Raw genomic sequence first — 19153 nt, 5'->3', positions numbered from 1 at the left:
AAGCATGTAGTTACATGAAAATTTATTCCGACATCTCTCCACGAACCTATAATCACGGAAGAGTTTCTAAAGTACAAAGATTTTTAGATAGAAAACTACAATGCTGCCATTTATCGCTATCTTAGTGTCCCTTCTCCTCTTGTTCCACCAGTGACTAAATGTTGCTTTTGTTACTCACATTCCATATCCTTGAAACCAACAGATGCCGGGAAAATTAATATAATCATCATGTCCTTGCTCAATCAGCTATCTCAATTTGAGTACAATAAAAGAAATATTATAAGCATACATCATAGTTTAATCTCATGCTGTGCAAAATCCAATGCAGAACAAACTTCACATTCAATAAAGAAGAATATTCATTATAAAATGCAAATGATACCCTAAATATGAACTTAGGTCGGAAGTAGATGAACTTAGGTCGGAAGTACAGCCTCGACCACAAGCCAAGCCTCAGGACTAAATTCTATCCATTTCTAGTCGTACTTCGGATTGAGCCTATTTAAAATTTTATATTTTTTATATCCAAATCCAACTCATGATTAATTCTAGTCTAAAGTATATACATCTACGTGCATGGGATCTTAGCTACTTGGTCAGGTTCATTAGCTTAAAGTCTTGAACATAAACGAAGCCAATTTCGTAGTGATGAAATTACCACTTCCTTTATGGCGCATGGTGGACATTAGCTTTACCCTGACCCACCTTCCAAATTATCTCAATAAATTGATAAAAATAAAGCTCAAAAAATAACAAAGTTAACATCACCACTCGCCGTCTCACTTTCTCCCACCTCTCGCTCTCTCTCTCTCTCGCTCCGACTGAGAGAGAATACCACCAAAACTAAATTAATAAAAACAAAACCAACGCCGTTTACGAGCAAAGAAGATATAGCGGCGAGCGAGAGTTAGAGAGAGAAACCCTCGACGAAGAATCGCCGTGTCCAAAGAGGAACGGCGGCGGAGGCGGAGGCGGAGGCGGCGCGGCGATGACGTCTCGGGCGAACCAGGCCAACGGCGACGACCACCGCCGCCGGCCCTACCCTCCTCCGGGCAGCCGCCCCCATTACCTGGGCCCGTCTTCCTCTAATTCCTCCTCCGCCTCCGCCTCCCTCAAGGGCTGCTGCTGCTGCCTCTTCCTTCTCCTCACCTTCCTCGCCCTCCTCGCCGTCGCCGTCGTCCTCGTCATCGTCCTAGTCGTCAAGCCCAAGAAACCCCAGTTCGATCTCCAGCAGGTCGGCGTCCAGTACCTCCTCGTTGCCCCCTCCGTCGCCGCCGGAACCGCCGCCTCGCCGGCGCCGGCGGCGGCGTACCTCTCCCTCAACATCGCGCTGGTGTTCACGGCGGAGAATCCGAACAAGGTGGGGATCCGGTACGGGGAGACGCAGTTCGTGGTGATGTACCGCGGGGTGCCGCTTGGCGTGGCCACGGTGCCCGGCTTCGAGCAGCCGGCCCACTCCACCCGGCTGATCCAGACCCGGGTCAGCGTCAGCCGGTTCAACGTCCTCCAGGCCGACGCCCTCGACCTCATCCGCGACGCCGTCGTCAACGACCGCGTCGAGCTCCGCATCACCGGCGACGTCGGCGCCAAGATCCGCTTCCTCGGCTTCACCTCCCCCCGAGTCCAGGTCCCCTTCCCCTTGCTAACATGCGCCGACCCCTTTTTTCAATTTTTTTTAAAATCAAAAAATAGAACTCCTTTTTCTTTCCCGAATTTTTTTTAAAAATTAATTAATTAATATAGGTATCGGTGGATTGTGCGATAGTGATCAGCCCGCGGAAGCAATCGCTGACGTACAAGCAGTGCGGCGTGGACGGATTGAACGTCTGAAACGGAAGCACGAGTGCAAGCATTTTCCGGGCGGGAAAAAAAAAGGAAAAATATGTTAGATTTTGTTTTTTAGATTTTAAATCTAAATTTAACTTTCTTCGGGTCCAAGTAAAGTGCACGGCTTGCTATCGTGCGCGGGATGTGCATGACTGTTTTTTTCTTCTTTTTGTAATTTAATATTTTATTTTTATTTCTCTTTTTCTGGGGAGGGTTGGTGGTGGGTGGGAGGGTCCACTGTTTGAGAGTGAGGAGAGTGGGGGTGCGAAGAGGACAGCCCCACCCCCGCCCCGTTTTGTCCGTTATCTGATATCTGGCCGTGCTGTATTATTTACGGTGATGGGATTCGAGTTGCTTCTAATTTTAGTTTTTAGAAATACATCTGAAATCAAATCTATTAGGAGGGAGAGATGCTCGCCCATCATGGGTCCAAACTTTAAAGTGGTTGTTGCTGGTGATTGTCAGATTTTTGACATCTCGGTGGTGGAAGCTGAGCTGAGGATTGCATGGGCCGGATTGGGCTATGCTTGACGTGTGCTGCGGCCAGAGTAGTTAGCTTGAGGGTGACTCCGTCATAGTTATTGGCTGGATCCATGAAGGCACCGACCGTATGTATAGGTGTCACCTCCTGCTTCAAAATTTTCCGGCTATGATTAATGGTGGTATGGTGTTCCAGACCAAATATGTTTACAGAAAGATTAACAAAGCCATAGACTGGCCAATCACTTCGGAGGTTTTTTATGAGTTGAAAAAAAGGAAGTTGCCTAATGCACTTTGGAATGTATTGTTTTTCGATCTTTTTGGATGTGTTCTTATTAAAATTGTATAAATTATCCGTTGTAGCAAAAATAAAAAAAAATCAAATTTGTGATTCCTACTTAAGAACATGCGGTGTTAACAAAAGCTAATGATCCTGGCTTTCTGACCTATCAACTCTACCAGTTTATTAAATATATTAAAAAAATTATATTTAAATTTAATTATTTTATTAAATAAAAGATTTAAATTAAATTATTATGATTTGAAATAAGTCAAACGGTCTTGCATTGCTGCTTCTATTTCTAATGTCTTCAGTAAATAATTTCAGACAAGGATTGGGCATATGAACCAAAATTTGGCATCACTCGGTTCGGCCCAAAATTTAATATTCAGACCCGGGGGGGTTTAAGTGGGAGCCGAGCTGATATATCTAATACCAAGCCAACCAAAAAAGAAAGAAAAAAAAAAAATTTGCGATGCATGTGATTTTTGGAGGTTTAGGATAAGGTAGCAGAAGGAGGTGAATAATAGAGATATCATCGCCATAAAATAGTGGATGAACGGATGGGATTGGCAAAGACGCATGTACCATGAGGTCTGATAATAAGAGAAAGTGGTGGGAAAAAGAGGGAGTGATTGGACACCGAAGCAGACACCTTTGTTCATCTTGGAGTAATATATTTTTCACAGATCCTTTATTCTTTATGGACGCAATACATTAAGATTTGGGGACTTGCGGTTGAAATGCGCCCGCTAGTTTAGTTGGTTGTGGAGCATCTTTGCTAGCTTTGGCATGTGGAGGCAAGATGCTCGAAAAGCATCGAAGGTGCAGCGAAAAGTGAAATTCTTGGTGGATCTATCGAGAATTGGTACCGTAAGGATATTCGCCTATTCGATGCCCGTCTACATCCAATTTTGATTTTCTGACCTAAATATGTGCCTCGATTGTGTGCATTAATTCCATCAGATGATTGGAATGCAGTAATAGTTCTAATGCTCTTAAATCAAATCGTGGAATCTATGCGACCCGCCCATTGAAGGGACATGTACCAACCTCGTGGGAATAATATTGGTGGTGAGAATTAGTAAACAAATAATTTCATATAATTTAGAAATTTTATTGGATTCGTGTGGATCAGTATAACCAGCAAAATTATAAAATTACAAGCTAGATTAGGCCTATAATCAAAATATTTAGAAATAGCTTTGAAGTAGGCCGATCTGAATCTCATAGGAAGAAAAAAAATCAAAAAGAACAGGTTGTATCGGTTCAACCGATAAGTTCAATAGAATTTTTAGCTTTGGACGGCAGAGCTGAAAATTCTATTGAATTTATGGATTAAAATGGTACAACTAGCAAAATTATAATATTAGAGATTGGGCTAGGTCTATATCTATAAATACTTAGGAGTTGCTTTAGAGTAGGACAGGTGGAATTCGACAAAATAAAAAGCCTCAGGCCCGTATTGGATTTAGTATTTATCTAATAAAATAGAAGTTTTTTAAGTTAGTGACTAGGTTTACGGTTATCCTCAACCTGCTTTTTCTTGGTCAGAATATTTTTACTATATAACAAGAAACTCCACTCCCATAGAGGATCTACGTGTCTCCACTCCTTTTTTTTTTTTTTAAATCTTCAGTTCTCTCAACATATATTATCTTTTTATTTCTACATTTTTGTTTTTTCCTCTTATTTTCAGCATGAAAACCCTGATCTGTGGAGGTCATGCCATCAACACCCATCCGTTTCCCCTCATTTGCCAGCCAAGCCATGTCGACAATCAAACCATCATTCTTGAAATGCATATTTGGCTGGTTATTATCGGCATGTCACCATGGAATATGCCCTGTCCTCTCTCTTTCATTTCAAGGATAGTAAAATAAAAGAATTTTACTGCTTACATGGGGCATTATCCAATGCTACCAAGGTGGTCATTGCATCATTTACCTTTATATAAATTCTAATCACTGTATCTACTGTTGAAATCCAATACAGCCTAGACAAACCCACCAATTTAGACGTGGCACTGCTGAAACCACTTTATTATAAAACATAGGCTTTTAGCCTTGAAAGGCCTATACAAATCAATTCCAGTGGATGATAAGTGCTATCGAGCCTTCATACGCCTTTGCGCCGCCCCTCCGCTCTCACAATACCTCTACTGTTCTCTGAAAGTATATATGATTTAGGCATCGAAGGATCCTTCACCAGACATTCTTTGATAAGAGAACTTCTTCGTTTTTACTGTTTTAGGTTGAATTCGGCATCGAAGCGAAGGCCGGAGTACGATCGGCATTAGAGCTATAGCCACCCAAGCACATCGACGCCATCTGACCATCTTGGAGGCACATCGCGATCTTCTTCTGCCAACTTTTATGGTCTGAACAGCCGATTGTTGAGCCCTTCAGCGGCACAGCCAGCTCGACATGATTTTGAGCAACAATAGTGACCAATGGGGGACCATGTCCACGACTTCTGAGTCTGAGCCAATGGTCAATGCTCGCCTATCCTAGGTTAAAAAACTCTTGGGAAGAGGACCATGACCCTTGCAGGGATGGAGAATTCCCTTTGAAGGATGACAACTTTTTGGTTAAAGCAAAAAAAGTTAATGGGAGACGATATGGATGACAACTTTTCTGTGTGAAGATTTCAATAGCTCAGTCAATTTGCGTCGATGATTGCCATCTAGTATAGTATTTCCAGGGTTATTTAAAATAAGCATTTTGCTCCCATGGTTGTAGTTGATGAGTTTGGCTGCTGGTGATAGAATTGCATTTTTTTTTGGAGATTTTTCTAAAAAAATATAAATTCATCATATTTATATTGACCTATAAAAACAGCACAAATGCATAAAGGATATCATGATTGACTGCATAATTATTTTTGCTCTGATAAAATGCTTCTAACAATTATTTCTGATGGGCATGTAAATTACATTCTTGAATGGAGTCCTGGAAAGGTATGCACACATGGTTCAATGTGCCAATTCAACTGCAGAGTAGTTTGTCGTCCATACTTAGATTGGTTGCAAAATATTTGCAATCAATATCTAAGTAATAACAATAAACAATAACAACAATAATAACAACAACAACATACTTGATATCCAATATAGTAATTGCCAAATTGGCTCCTGATTTTTTCGAGTGATTTAGAAACAGATTGGTGGCCATGTAGTGGTGATATTTCTAGTATATGTACATGAAATTACTTATATATGATGTGAATTAGATAAAAACTCTATTAATATGCAGAGCTTGCATGTTTTCAATGCAAAGTGCACTCTAAAAGAAGCAATTTTATTCCTCATTAGAACCCCACCCAAACACAAGTTTACATAAAGGAAAACACTACGCACAAGCTTTCAAATGAACTTAAACTAACTTTAGGATTCATTTAAACTGCCTAGAGTATAGCATTACTCATCTTACTAAGTAATCCTAACAATAATCATAACACTTCAATACAATGGTATATGATATTATCTGATTAGATTATTTATTGTGCTTCTAAAAACTATCATTTAAGTTGGGAATTTGGCATTGCTATACCACTCACACCTTCTTCTTTGTCCTCCGTGAGAATTTGGATCCGAATGATTTAAATCTAGCTAAGGATATCTACAATTGAGAAATAAGTTTGCCTAGAGTACTCGGAAATTGCATTTAGGAAGTATGCGACGATCCTAACTGTGAGATACTGGACTGAAGCCGGCAGCCCCAGCCGACTTCAGCCCAACACCCCTTTTGGAAGGGGCAGAACAGGGGATCGCAGACGCGATCCCCTCCGACATCTCCGGGCACGAGGACGCCGCTACACCGCGGCAGCACCACGGAAGGTCCGCGTCCACCCCGCGGCCGCAAGAGAGGCCATTGATCTCGCCCCACCGTCGTGAAAATCGCGGCGGGGAGCCGTTGAAATGGGGCGATAAAACCCCTATCTTCCTCTTTGTAAGAGCACCTCCGAGCCCTCCTCCCTCTCATCCTTCTCCTCCGCTTCCTCTCCCTTCTTCCTCTTCCTCTCCTCCCTCTGTTCTTGCCTCCCAAGTGACCGGCGAGCTCTCCCGGCCGAGTACTGTCCGAATCCCCTCACGGCCTTCCCCTGTTTCTGGATCTACCTCCTCTTCGGAAAGCACCGCCGCCACCGCCGCTTGACCACCGGATCGAGCACCGTCGGCCGAGATCTTCCTCCCACTGCCTCTGCCACCACCGGTAAGCCCTCTCTTGCCTTGATTCCATGCCAAATAGCATGTTTTTTTCTCCTCTGCATCGGCCCACACCGAGACCATTCTCGGTTCTTCCTCAACGCCAGCCGCCGCAGCAGCCACCGGCTGCCACCATGGCCGGCTGACCGTCGACTGGACGACGGCCTCCGACCACCCAGGTCGGCCACCCCGCCGGCCCTCTCTCTCTCTCTTCCGTCTCTCCTTCTTCCCCTGTCTGTGGCGGGGGGTTTTGGGGAAGGAGGCCCATCACGGACCAAACTGGGCCCGTTGGGCCCTATCCATTGCAGGCCCAACTTGGGCCCAGTCCAGTCCGGTTGGGCCCAGTTCAGATCCAAACCCGAAACAAAAAAAAAAAAAATTCGAAACCCAGTTCAGACCCGAAACCCGAAATTTAGAATCCAGTTCAGATCCGAAATCCGATCGGAAACCCAGTTCAACTCTGAACCCGAACCCGGAGCCCGAATCCAAAATCCGAACCCGGAACCCGAAATCCGAACCCAAAACCCAAAACCCGAAACCTGAAATCCGAAATCCAGAATCCGAAATCCGAAACCCAGTTCAGACCCGAAATTCGAAATCCAGAATCCGAAACTTGAAACCCAGAACCCGAAATTCGAACCCGTTTGGCCAATAAATAAAATTTTACAGTTAAGCCCTTGATAGTATACTATTGCACAAAAGAGCCTTCTGTAATTTATGTTTGATCCCTAAGAAAGATTTATTACATAAAGGTCCCCAACTATATTTATTTAGTCCATTCAAGCTTTATAGAATAGTATTCTGTAATTAAGTATTAGTCCCTGCAATAAATTTTATTGCATAAATGAACCAATTAGAAGCCAACCTTGGTGGCCCTATTTAGCTGGGTCTATGCGGGCCCATTGGGTCGTATTCGATATGGGCCCTATTGGGCCATGCCCATTATGGGCCAACTCTGGGCCCTTTTGGGCTGTGTCCAATAGAATTATTTTTGGATTTTGCTTAGTTCTGAAATTAACAAGAAATTAATTAAATTTAAACAGATGAACCTGATCCGCCTATCTGAAGCAGGGGTTAAGCGAGAAGAGGTAAGTAACTTAATGCTTCAAAGTGCATTTCTCCAAATTATTTGGTAAAGTAATTTATTACTGGATTAAATTTTGAAATATGTTTTGTGTTTAGTAAAATGGGTCTGGCATATTTAATTTTATTTGAAAATTTTATTATATGCTCTGAATTCCGTGAAACATGCTTGTACAGTTTATGAAATCTATTTTTATGTTTATGCATTCTCAGCATGGCTATGATCTGTTCTGTTCTGTTCTGGCCCCGCCAATGGGGATTATACGTTGGACCTGTCGACTTGTATTCTGTGAGGAACCGGTTTCGACACCGCGCCACCGGTGATTAGAATAGTGGTTTCTGGACACCGTTTCCACCGGTGACTAACAATAGTGGTTTCTGGCACTCTGTGCAACCCATGCCACTGGGTTACGTGGCCGTAGCCTATCATGTTGAGATTATGATATCAGAGTTTTATAAAAACAAAAATGATATTATTTATGATTTGTTTCAAACATTATCCGGTATTTTGATCTGATATGCTCTGACCCCACTCTGGGGTATTTTGTTGCTTACTGGGCTAGTGTAGCTCATTATTCTGTTTTCTTCATTTTTCAGATCCAGAGGCTTGATCGCACGGGATTGGGGAGTGCGTTAGATTTTACGATGATTCCTTCAGTTATTAGCATTTTAGATTAGTCTGAACATTTGGATCATGTTGGCATATGCTATTTTGAAATTTTGTAAGACTGCTTTTGAACAATTTAAATAATTATGTTATCTTTGAAAAGCTGTATCTGCTTTGGTATGATCTGCTGCCTTGCGCGCCTGTGCGGCCCGCCGTGCGGGCGTGCGGCGTCTGTCGCGCTTCGGGCTCGGGGCGTGACAGATTTGGTGGTATCAGAGCTCAGGTTTCAGATTCCTAAGGATTGTGTTTGAAATAATTCTGATGGAACTTAAGTTTTAGGATCTTTAGGATTCGTCAGAAAGTTTGAGAGATGGGTGGACATTAGGCCATTAGACGAAGATATTTATTTGCTTTTGCTATTGATAAATTTATATTATTTTATCAGAATTTTGAAATGCTAAAATTAAAATGCAACCTAATTATGGCCGTAACCAAAGTGTGAATAAGTTATTCTGAGAGTTTTCTTGGTAGAGCAATTTGCATTTCAATGATTAATTAGATTTTGACTAAATTAAGTGAAGGAATATTAATCATGAGATATTATCGTGCAATGTAATTATTTGGGAAGTTTAACTTGATATCAGGCACTGTGGATATTGCTTCTAGTTGAAGTTAATTATTTTGGTAGCAATTTAAGATTCATCTATAAAAAGATGTTTAAAGCTTGGACTAGAAAATATTCATTGAAATCTGTATGTGGATCATGCATGGAGCTCGTATATAGAAGGAAAATATACTTGGGGATGAGACTTAAGAGTTCTTACTTGGCTCTACTTGAGACTTGAAACAATTAAGATTGATATTTTGATGGAAAGTCAATTAGTAAATCTTGAGAATATTGGTGGATTAAAATATTTTTGGGTTGGTCGAAAATAGGACTTGTTTGATTTGGAAAAGTTCTTGATGCTTTTCCTTGTTAAAAATAATATAAAAAAAGATTATTGGAAAGTATAATACTTTTGATTTTGATCGATATGGATATCATTGTGTTATTAGTAGATTCTCTAAGTCTAGTCGATTTACAAGATTCCGAAATGTTTGCAGTACTGCAAATAAAAATATTTTACTTATTTAAGGAGTTGATCTCAATGTAAAATCATAGAGCTTATATCTTGGTGGAATTTCTTGTAAATCTTTGAACCATATTATTAGATTCTTGTGAGTTAAAAATTTATAAATCAAGGCCATAAGTTGATTGTGGATTTTGTATCACCATATGAGAAATGCAAGTGGGATTTCATGAGAGGCCAAATGAGTTTAGCCTAAAAGAAAAGATTCAGGATGATTGAGTAAGCTCCTGAGTAAGTTAATCTAGAATCTTTTAATCGAAGCTTGGAATAAATATCAACTTGTATAATGGAATTGTCAAGGGAAACTAGAATTGGCTTAGTTCAAATTTGGATCTAGAATATGATTACTTGATTGTATGATGGTACAAATACGACAACTATCTCAAGGGTTAATAATGACCTAGTGTACTTGGAAAGCAAGGATAAAATTTTGCTTGGATATTATTAAAAATAAAAATAAAAATGTTGATGATCTGGGATCATTAAGAAATTTTGGAGAATATTGATCAGAGTTGCGCAGCGAAAGTATGATGGATTGAGTCAATCTAAACTGGTCAAAAATATTGACTGTGTTTTGGTAATATGTTATTATGAAAGATTATGTTGTTCAATAATGAAAGATTTTGTTGATTCTCAGGTCAATCATGATATGATTATGTTATCCCTTGGATAGAATTTGCTATTTTTGGGTATGCTAAGAAAATAATAATAATAATAATAATTTGAGCGTATCTTGACTCGGGTTAGTTGATTGTTGACCAAATATGGTCTAATTTGATAAGTATCTGAACAAACCATGCATTATTTGCTCCCATCTTATGATTCATGAGTTTAAGTTCAAAGCTTTGTGGCACATTGAATCATGGTATCAATACTTTGCCTTCTCAGACCTGCTTTTGTGATTTGATGCAAATCATTTTTGGGATAGACCGTTGCTAACTAATGATCATCCGTACATGTTCATTTTGTGAATTACATTCCTAGCCATATAATGATTTGACTTTAAGGTTGGTCATTATCCTTTGAGTGATCAGCACACTACCATGATAAGTGTATGAGAACTATTTGAAAGATGATAATTTCAATTCTATTGTGAATCGATCCTGATCCGATCTCGAGTGAACATGCATCAAGATGATAATTTCAATCTGAGATTTTAGTTAGTCACTTATCTAGTGTTAATCTTGCGAGTTTATATGAAAGTTTTGATAATTGATTCAAAGTTATCTATCACACTGATTTTTAACGAGAAGAATACGATCCTGAATTTATATTACTCAATGGGCTGAGCATCTTTAAATTTGAAAGGCCTAGATCTCTCAAATTTCGAGGACGAAATTTTCTTAAGGGAGAGAGAATGTGAGATACTGGACTGAAGCCGGCAGCCCCAGCCGACTTCAGCCCAACACCCCTTTTGGAAGGGGCAGAACAGGGGATCGCAGACGCGATCCCCTCCGACATCTCCGGGCACGAGGACGCCGCTACACCGCGGCAGCACCACGGAGGGTCCGCGTCCACCCCGCGGCCGCAAGAGAGGCCATTGATCTCGCCCCACCGTCGTGAAAATCGCGGCGGGGAGCCGTTGAAATGGGGCGATAAAACCCCTATCTTCCTCTTTGTAAGAGCACCTCCGAGCCCTCCTCCCTCTCATCCTTCTCCTCCGCTTCCTCTCCCTTCTTCCTCTTCCTCTCCTCCCTCTGTTCTTGCCTCCCAAGTGACCGGCGAGCTCTCCCGGCTGAGTACTGTCCGAATCCCCTCACGGCCTTCCCCTGTTTCTGGATCTACCTCCTCTTCGGAAAGCACCGCCGCCACCGCCGCTTGACCACCGGATCGAGCACCGTCGGCCGAGATCTTCCTCCCACTGCCTCTGCCACCACCGGTAAGCCCTCTCTTGCCTTGATTCCATGCCAAATAGCATGTTTTTTTCTCCTCTGCATCGGCCCACACCGAGACCATTCTCGGTTCTTCCTCAACGCCAGCCGCCGCAGCAGCCACCGGCTGCCACCATGGCCGGCTGACCATCGACTGGACGACGGCCTCCGACCACCCAGGTCGGCCACCCCGCCGGCCCTCTCTCTCTCTCTTCCGTCTCTCCTTCTTCCCCTGTCTGTGGCGGGGGGTTTTGGGGAAGGAGGCCCATCACGGACCAAACTGGGCCCGTTGGGCCCTATCCATTGCAGGCCCAACTTGGGCCCAGTCCAGTCCGGTTGGGCCCAGTTGGGCAGTACCTTTGCGGGCCCAACTTGGGCCCAGTTCAGATCCAAACCCGAAACAAAAAAAAAAAAAAATTCGAAACCCAGTTCAGACCCGAAACCCGAAATTCAGAATCCAGTTCAGATCCGAAATCCGATCGGAAATCCAGTTCAACTCTGAACCCGAACCCGGAGCCCGAATCCAAAATCCGAACCCGGAACCCGAAATCCGAACCCAAAACCCGAAACCCGAAACCCAAAACCCGAAACCTGAAATCCGAAATCCAGAATCCGAAATCCGAAACCCAGTTCAGACCCAAAATTCGAAATCCAGAATCCGAAACTTGAAACCCAGAACCCGAAATTCGAACCCGTTTGGCCAATAAATGAAATTTTACAGTTAAGCCCTTGATAGTATACTATTGCACAAAAGAGCCTTCTGTAATTTATGTTTGATCCCTAAGAAAGATTTATTACATAAAGGTCCCCAACTATATTTATTTAGTCCATTCAAGCTTTATAGAATAGTATTCTGTAATTAAGTATTAGTCCCTGCAATAAATTTTATTGCATAAATGAACCAATTAGAAGCCAACCTTGGGGGCCCTATTTAGCTGGGTCTATGCGGGCCCATTGGGTCGTATTCGATATGGGCCCTATTGGGCCATGCCCATTATGGGCCAACTCTGGGCCCTTTTGGGCTGTGTCCAATAGAATTATTTTTGGATTTTGCTTAGTTCTGAAATTAACAAGAAATTAATTAAATTTAAACAGATGAACCTGATCCGCCTATCTGAAGCAGGGGTTAAGCGAGAAGAGGTAAGTAACTTAATGCTTCAAAGTGCATTTCTCCAAATTATTTGGTAAAGTAATTTATTACTGGATTAAATTTTGAAATATGTTTTGTGTTTAGTAAAATGGGTCTGGCATATTTAATTTTATGTGAAAATTTTATTATATGCTCTGAATTCCGTGAAACATGCTTGTACAGTTTATGAAATCTATTTTTATATTTATGCATTCTCAGCATGGCTATGATCTGTTCTGTTCTGTTCTGGCCCCGCCAATGGGGATTATACGTTGGACCTGTCGACTTGTATTCTGTGAGGAACCGGTTTCGACACCGCGCCACCGGTGATTAGAATAGTGGTTTCTGGACACCGTTTCCACCGGTGACTAACAATAGTGGTTTCTGGCACTCTGTGCAACCCATGCCACTGGGTTACGTGGCCGTAGCCTATCATGTTGAGATTATGATATCAGAGTTTTATAAAAACAAAAATGATATTATTTATGATTTGTTTCAAACATTATCCGGTATTTTGATCTGATATGCTCTGACCCCACTCTGGGGTATTTTGTTGCTTACTGGGCTAGTGTAGCTCATTATTCTGTTTTCTTCATTTTTCAGATCCAGAGGCTTGATCGCACGGGATTGGGGAGTGCGTTAAATTTTACGATGATTCCTTCAGTTATTAGCATTTTAGATTAGTCTGAACATTTGGATCATGTTGGCATATGCTATTTTGAAATTTTGTAAGACTGCTTTTGAACAATTTAAATAATTATGTTATCTTTGAAAAGCTGTATCTGCTTTGGTATGATCTGCTGCCTTGCGCGCCTGTGCGGCCCGCCGTGCGGGCGTGCGGCGTCTGTCGCGCTTCGGGCTCGGGGCGTGACAGATTTGGTGGTATCAGAGCTCAGGTTTCAGATTCCTAAGGATTGTGTTTGAAATAATTCTGATGGAACTTAAGTTTTAGGATCTTTAGGATTCGTCAGAAAGTTTGAGAGATGGGTGGACATTAGGCCATTAGACGAAGATATTTATTTGCTTTTGCTATTGATAAATTTATATTATTTTATCAGAATTTTGAAATGCTAAAATTAAAATGCAACCTAATTATGGCCGTAACCAAAGTGTGAATAAGTTATTCTGAGAGTTTTCTTGGTAGAGCAATTTGCATTTCAATGATTAATTAGATTTTGACTAAATTAAGTGAAGGAATATTAATCATGAGATATTATCGTGCAATGTAATTATTTGGGAAGTTTAACTTGATATCAGGCACTGTGGATATTGCTTCTAGTTGAAGTTAATTATTTTGGTAGCAATTTAAGATTCATCTATAAAAAGATGTTTAAAGCTTGGACTAGAAAATATTCATTGAAATCTGTATGTGGATCATGCATGGAGCTCGTATATAGAAGGAAAATATACTTGGGGATGAGACTTAAGAGTTCTTACTTGGCTCTACTTGAGACTTGAAACAATTAAGATTGATATTTTGATGGAAAGTCAATTAGTAAATCTTGAGAATATTGGTGGATTAAAATATTTTTGGGTTGGTCGAAAATAGGACTTGTTTGATTTGGAAAAGTTCTTGATGCTTTTCCTTGTTAAAAATAATATAAAAAAAGATTATTGGAAAGTATAATACTTTTGATTTTGATCGATATGGATATCATTGTGTTATTAGTAGATTCTCTAAGTCTAGTCGATTTACAAGATTCCGAAATGTTTGCAGTACTGCAAATAAAAATATTTTACTTATTTAAGGAGTTGATCTCAATGTAAAATCATAGAGCTTATATCTTGGTGGAATTTCTTGTAAATCTTTGAACCATATTATTAGATTCTTGTGAGTTAAAAATTTATAAATCAAGGCCATAAGTTGATTGTGGATTTTGTATCACCATATGAGAAATGCAAGTGGGATTTCATGAGAGGCCAAATGAGTTTAGCCTAAAAGAAAAGATTCAGGATGATTGAGTAAGCTCCTGAGTAAGTTAATCTAGAATCTTTTAATCGAAGCTTGGAATAAATATCAACTTGTATAATGGAATTGTCAAGGGAAACTAGAATTGGCTTAGTTCAAATTTGGATCTAGAATATGATTACTTGATTGTATGATGGTACAAATACGACAACTATCTCAAGGGTTAATAATGACCTAGTGTACTTGGAAAGCAAGGATAAAATTTTGCTTGGATATTATTAAAAATAAAAATAAAAATGTTGATGATCTGGGATCATTAAGAAATTTTGGAGAATATTGATCAGAGTTGCGCAGCGAAAGTATGATGGATTGAGTCAATCTAAACTGGTCAAAAATATTGACTGTGTTTTGGTAATATGTTATTATGAAAGATTATGTTGTTCAATAATGAAAGATTTTGTTGATTCTCAGGTCAATCATGATATGATTATGTTATCCCTTGGATAGAATTTGCTATTTTTGGGTATGCTAAGAAAATAATAATAATAATAATAATTTGAGCGTATCTTGACTCGGGTTAGTTGATTGTTGACCAAATATGGTCTAATTTGATAAGTATCTGAACAAACCATGCATTATTTGCTCCCATCTTATGATTCATGAGTTTAAGTTCAAAGCTTTGTGGCACATTGAATCATGGTATCAATACTTTGCCTTCTCAGACCTGCTTTTGTGATTTGATGCAAATCATTTTTGGGATAGACCGTTGCTAACTAATGATCATCCGTACATGTTCATTTTGTGAATTACATTCCTAGCCATATAATGATTTGACTTTAAGGTTGGTCATTATCCTTTGAGTGATCAGCACACTACCATGATAAGTGTATGAGAACTATTTGAAAGATGATAATTTCAATTCTATTGTGAATCGATCCTGATCCGATCTCGAGTGAACATGCATCAAGATGATAATTTCAATCTGAGATTTTAGTTAGTCACTTATCTAGTGTTAATCTTGCGAGTTTATATGAAAGTTTTGATAATTGATTCAAAGTTATCTATCACACTGATTTTTAACGAGAAGAATACGATCCTGAATTTATATTACTCAATGGGCTGAGCATCTTTAAATTTGAAAGGCCTAGATCTCTCAAATTTCGAGGACGAAATTTTCTTAAGGGAGAGAGAATGTGAGATACTGGACTGAAGCCGGCAGCCCCAGCCGACTTCAGCCCAACACCCCTTTTGGAAGGGGCAGAACAGGGGATCGCAGACGCGATCCCCTCCGACATCTCCGGGCACGAGGACGCCGCTACACCGCGGCAGCACCACGGAGGGTCCGCGTCCACCCCGCGGCCGCAAGAGAGGCCATTGATCTCGCCCCACCGTCGTGAAAATCGCGGCGGGGAGCCGTTGAAATGGGGCGATAAAACCCCTATCTTCCTCTTTGTAAGAGCACCTCCGAGCCCTCCTCCCTCTCATCCTTCTCCTCCGCTTCCTCTCCCTTCTTCCTCTTCCTCTCCTCCCTCTGTTCTTGCCTCCCAAGTGACCGGCGAGCTCTCCCGGCTGAGTACTGTCCGAATCCCCTCACGGCCTTCCCCTGTTTCTGGATCTACCTCCTCTTCGGAAAGCACCGCCGCCACCGCCGCTTGACCACCGGATCGAGCACCGTCGGCCGAGATCTTCCTCCCACTGCCTCTGCCACCACCGGTAAGCCCTCTCTTGCCTTGATTCCATGCCAAATAGCATGTTTTTTTCTCCTCTGCATCGGCCCACACCGAGACCATTCTCGGTTCTTCCTCAACGCCAGCCGCCGCAGCAGCCACCGGCTGCCACCATGGCCGGCTGACCATCGACTGGACGACGGCCTCCGACCACCCAGGTCGGCCACCCCGCCGGCCCTCTCTCTCTCTCTTCCGTCTCTCCTTCTTCCCCTGTCTGTGGCGGGGGGTTTTGGGGAAGGAGGCCCATCACGGACCAAACTGGGCCCGTTGGGCCCTATCCATTGCAGGCCCAACTTGGGCCCAGTCCAGTCCGGTTGGGCCCAGTTGGGCAGTACCTTTGCGGGCCCAACTTGGGCCCAGTTCAGATCCAAACCCGAAACAAAAAAAAAAAAAAATTCGAAACCCAGTTCAGACCCGAAACCCGAAATTCAGAATCCAGTTCAGATCCGAAATCCGATCGGAAACCCAGTTCAACTCTGAACCCGAACCCGGAGCCCGAATCCAAAATCCGAACCCGGAACCCGAAATCCGAACCCAAAACCCGAAACCCGAAACCCAAAACCCGAAACCTGAAATCCGAAATCCAGAATCCGAAATCCGAAACCCAGTTCAGACCCGAAATTCGAAATCCAGAATCCGAAACTTGAAACCCAGAACCCGAAATTCGAACCCGTTTGGCCAATAAATGAAATTTTACAGTTAAGCCCTTGATAGTATACTATTGCACAAAAGAGCCTTCTGTAATTTATGTTTGATCCCTAAGAAAGATTTATTACATAAAGGTCCCCAACTATATTTATTTAGTCCATTCAAGCTTTATAGAATAGTATTCTGTAATTAAGTATTAGTCCCTGCAATAAATTTTATTGCATAAATGAACCAATTAGAAGCCAACCTTGGGGGCCCTATTTAGCTGGGTCTATGCGGGCCCATTGGGTCGTATTCGATATGGGCCCTATTGGGCCATGCCCATTATGGGCCAACTCTGGGCCCTTTTGGGCTGTGTCCAATAGAATTATTTTTGGATTTTGCTTAGTTCTGAAATTAACAAGAAATTAATTAAATTTAAACAGATGAACCTGATCCGCCTATCTGAAGCAGGGGTTAAGCGAGAAGAGGTAAGTAACTTAATGCTTCAAAGTGCATTTCTCCAAATTATTTGGTAAAGTAATTTATTACTGGATTAAATTTTGAAATATGTTTTGTGTTTAGTAAAATGGGTCTGGCATATTTAATTTTATTTGAAAATTTTATTATATGCTCTGAATTCCGTGAAACATGCTTGTACAGTTTATGAAATCTATTTTTATATTTATGCATTCTCAGCATGGCTATGATCTGTTCTGTTCTGTTCTGGCCCCGCCAATGGGGATTATACGTTGGACCTGTCGACTTGTATTCTGTGAGGAACCGGTTTCGACACCGCGCCACCGGTGATTAGAATAGTGGTTTCTGGACACCGTTTCCACCGGTGACTAACAATAGTGGTTTCTGGCACTCTGTGCAACCCATGCCACTGGGTTACGTGGCCGTAGCCTATCATGTTGAGATTATGATATCAGAGTTTTATAAAAACAAAAATGATATTATTTATGATTTGTTTCAAACATTATCCGGTATTTTGATCTGATATGCTCTGACCCCACTCTGGGGTATTTTGTTGCTTACTGGGCTAGTGTAGCTCATTATTCTGTTTTCTTCATTTTTCAGATCCAGAGGCTTGATCGCACGGGATTGGGGAGTGCGTTAAATTTTACGATGATTCCTTCAGTTATTAGCATTTTAGATTAGTCTGAACATTTGGATCATGTTGGCATATGCTATTTTGAAATTTTGTAAGACTGCTTTTGAACAATTTAAATAATTATGTTATCTTTGAAAAGCTGTATCTGCTTTGGTATGATCTGCTGCCTTGCGCGCCTGTGCGGCCCGCCGTGCGGGCGTGCGGCGTCTGTCGCGCTTCGGGCTCGGGGCGTGACAGATTTGGTGGTATCAGAGCTCAGGTTTCAGATTCCTAAGGATTGTGTTTGAAATAATTCTGATGGAACTTAAGTTTTAGGATCTTTAGGATTCGTTAGAAAGTTTGAGAGATGGGTGGACATTAGGCCATTAGACGAAGATATTTATTTGCTTTTGCTATTGATAAATTTATATTATTTTATCAGAATTTTGAAATGCTAAAATTAAAATGCAACCTAATTATGGCCGTAACCAAAGTGTGAATAAGTTATTCTGAGAGTTTTCTTGGTAGAGCAATTTGCATTTCAATGATTAATTAGATTTTGACTAAATTAAGTGAAGGAATATTAATCATGAGATATTATCGTGCAATGTAATTATTTGGGAAGTTTAACTTGATATCAGGCACTGTGGATATTGCTTCTAGTTGAAGTTAATTATTTTGGTAGCAATTTAAGATTCATCTATAAAAAGATGTTTAAAGCTTGGACTAGAAAATATTCATTGAAATCTGTATGTGGATCATGCATGGAGCTCGTATATAGAAGAAAAATATACTTGGGGATGAGACTTAAGAGTTCTTACTTGGCTCTACTTGAGACTTGAAACAATTAAGATTGATATTTTGATGGAAAGTCAATTAGTAAATCTTGAGAATATTGGTGGATTAAAATATTTTTGGGTTGGTCGAAAATAGGACTTGTTTGATTTGGAAAAGTTCTTGATGCTTTTCCTTGTTAAAAATAATATAAAAAAAGATTATTGGAAAGTATAATACTTTTGATTTTGATCGATATGGATATCATTGTGTTATTAGTAGATTCTCTAAGTCTAGTCGATTTACAAGATTCCGAAATATTTGCAGTACTGCAAATAAAAATATTTTACTTATTTAAGGAGTTGATCTCAATGTAAAATCATAGAGCTTATATCTTGGTGGAATTTCT

At 40.9% G+C, this 19153-nt stretch overlaps 1 protein-coding gene across 2 annotated transcripts; it reads left to right on the top strand.

The window, feature by feature from the left end:
- The first annotated feature begins 751 nt into the window (after positions 1-751).
- On the top strand, positions 752-2607 carry LOC113462380 (uncharacterized). 2 transcript variants are annotated; one of them, XM_026802512.3, is made up of 2 exons: positions 752-1627; positions 1766-2607. In XM_026802512.3, the coding sequence occupies exons 1-2, from the start codon at positions 989-991 to the stop codon at positions 1766-1768; spliced, it is 642 nt and encodes a 213-aa protein (XP_026658313.3). In that variant the 5' UTR covers positions 752-988; the 3' UTR covers positions 1769-2607. The 2 variants fall into 2 exon arrangements, with proteins under 2 accessions (XP_026658313.3, XP_026658312.3); XM_026802511.3 differs by having other exon boundaries at positions 792-1627; positions 1744-2607.
- The last annotated feature ends 16546 nt before the right edge of the window (positions 2608-19153 follow it).

This window comes from Phoenix dactylifera, chromosome 12, assembly GCF_051530095.1.
Source record: "Phoenix dactylifera cultivar Ajwa chromosome 12, Ajwa_hap1_PhDact_Kaust_v1.1, whole genome shotgun sequence".
NCBI classification, from domain to species: Eukaryota; Viridiplantae; Streptophyta; class Magnoliopsida; order Arecales; family Arecaceae; genus Phoenix; species Phoenix dactylifera.
This window is presented reverse-complemented; position numbering and strand designations above follow the sequence as displayed.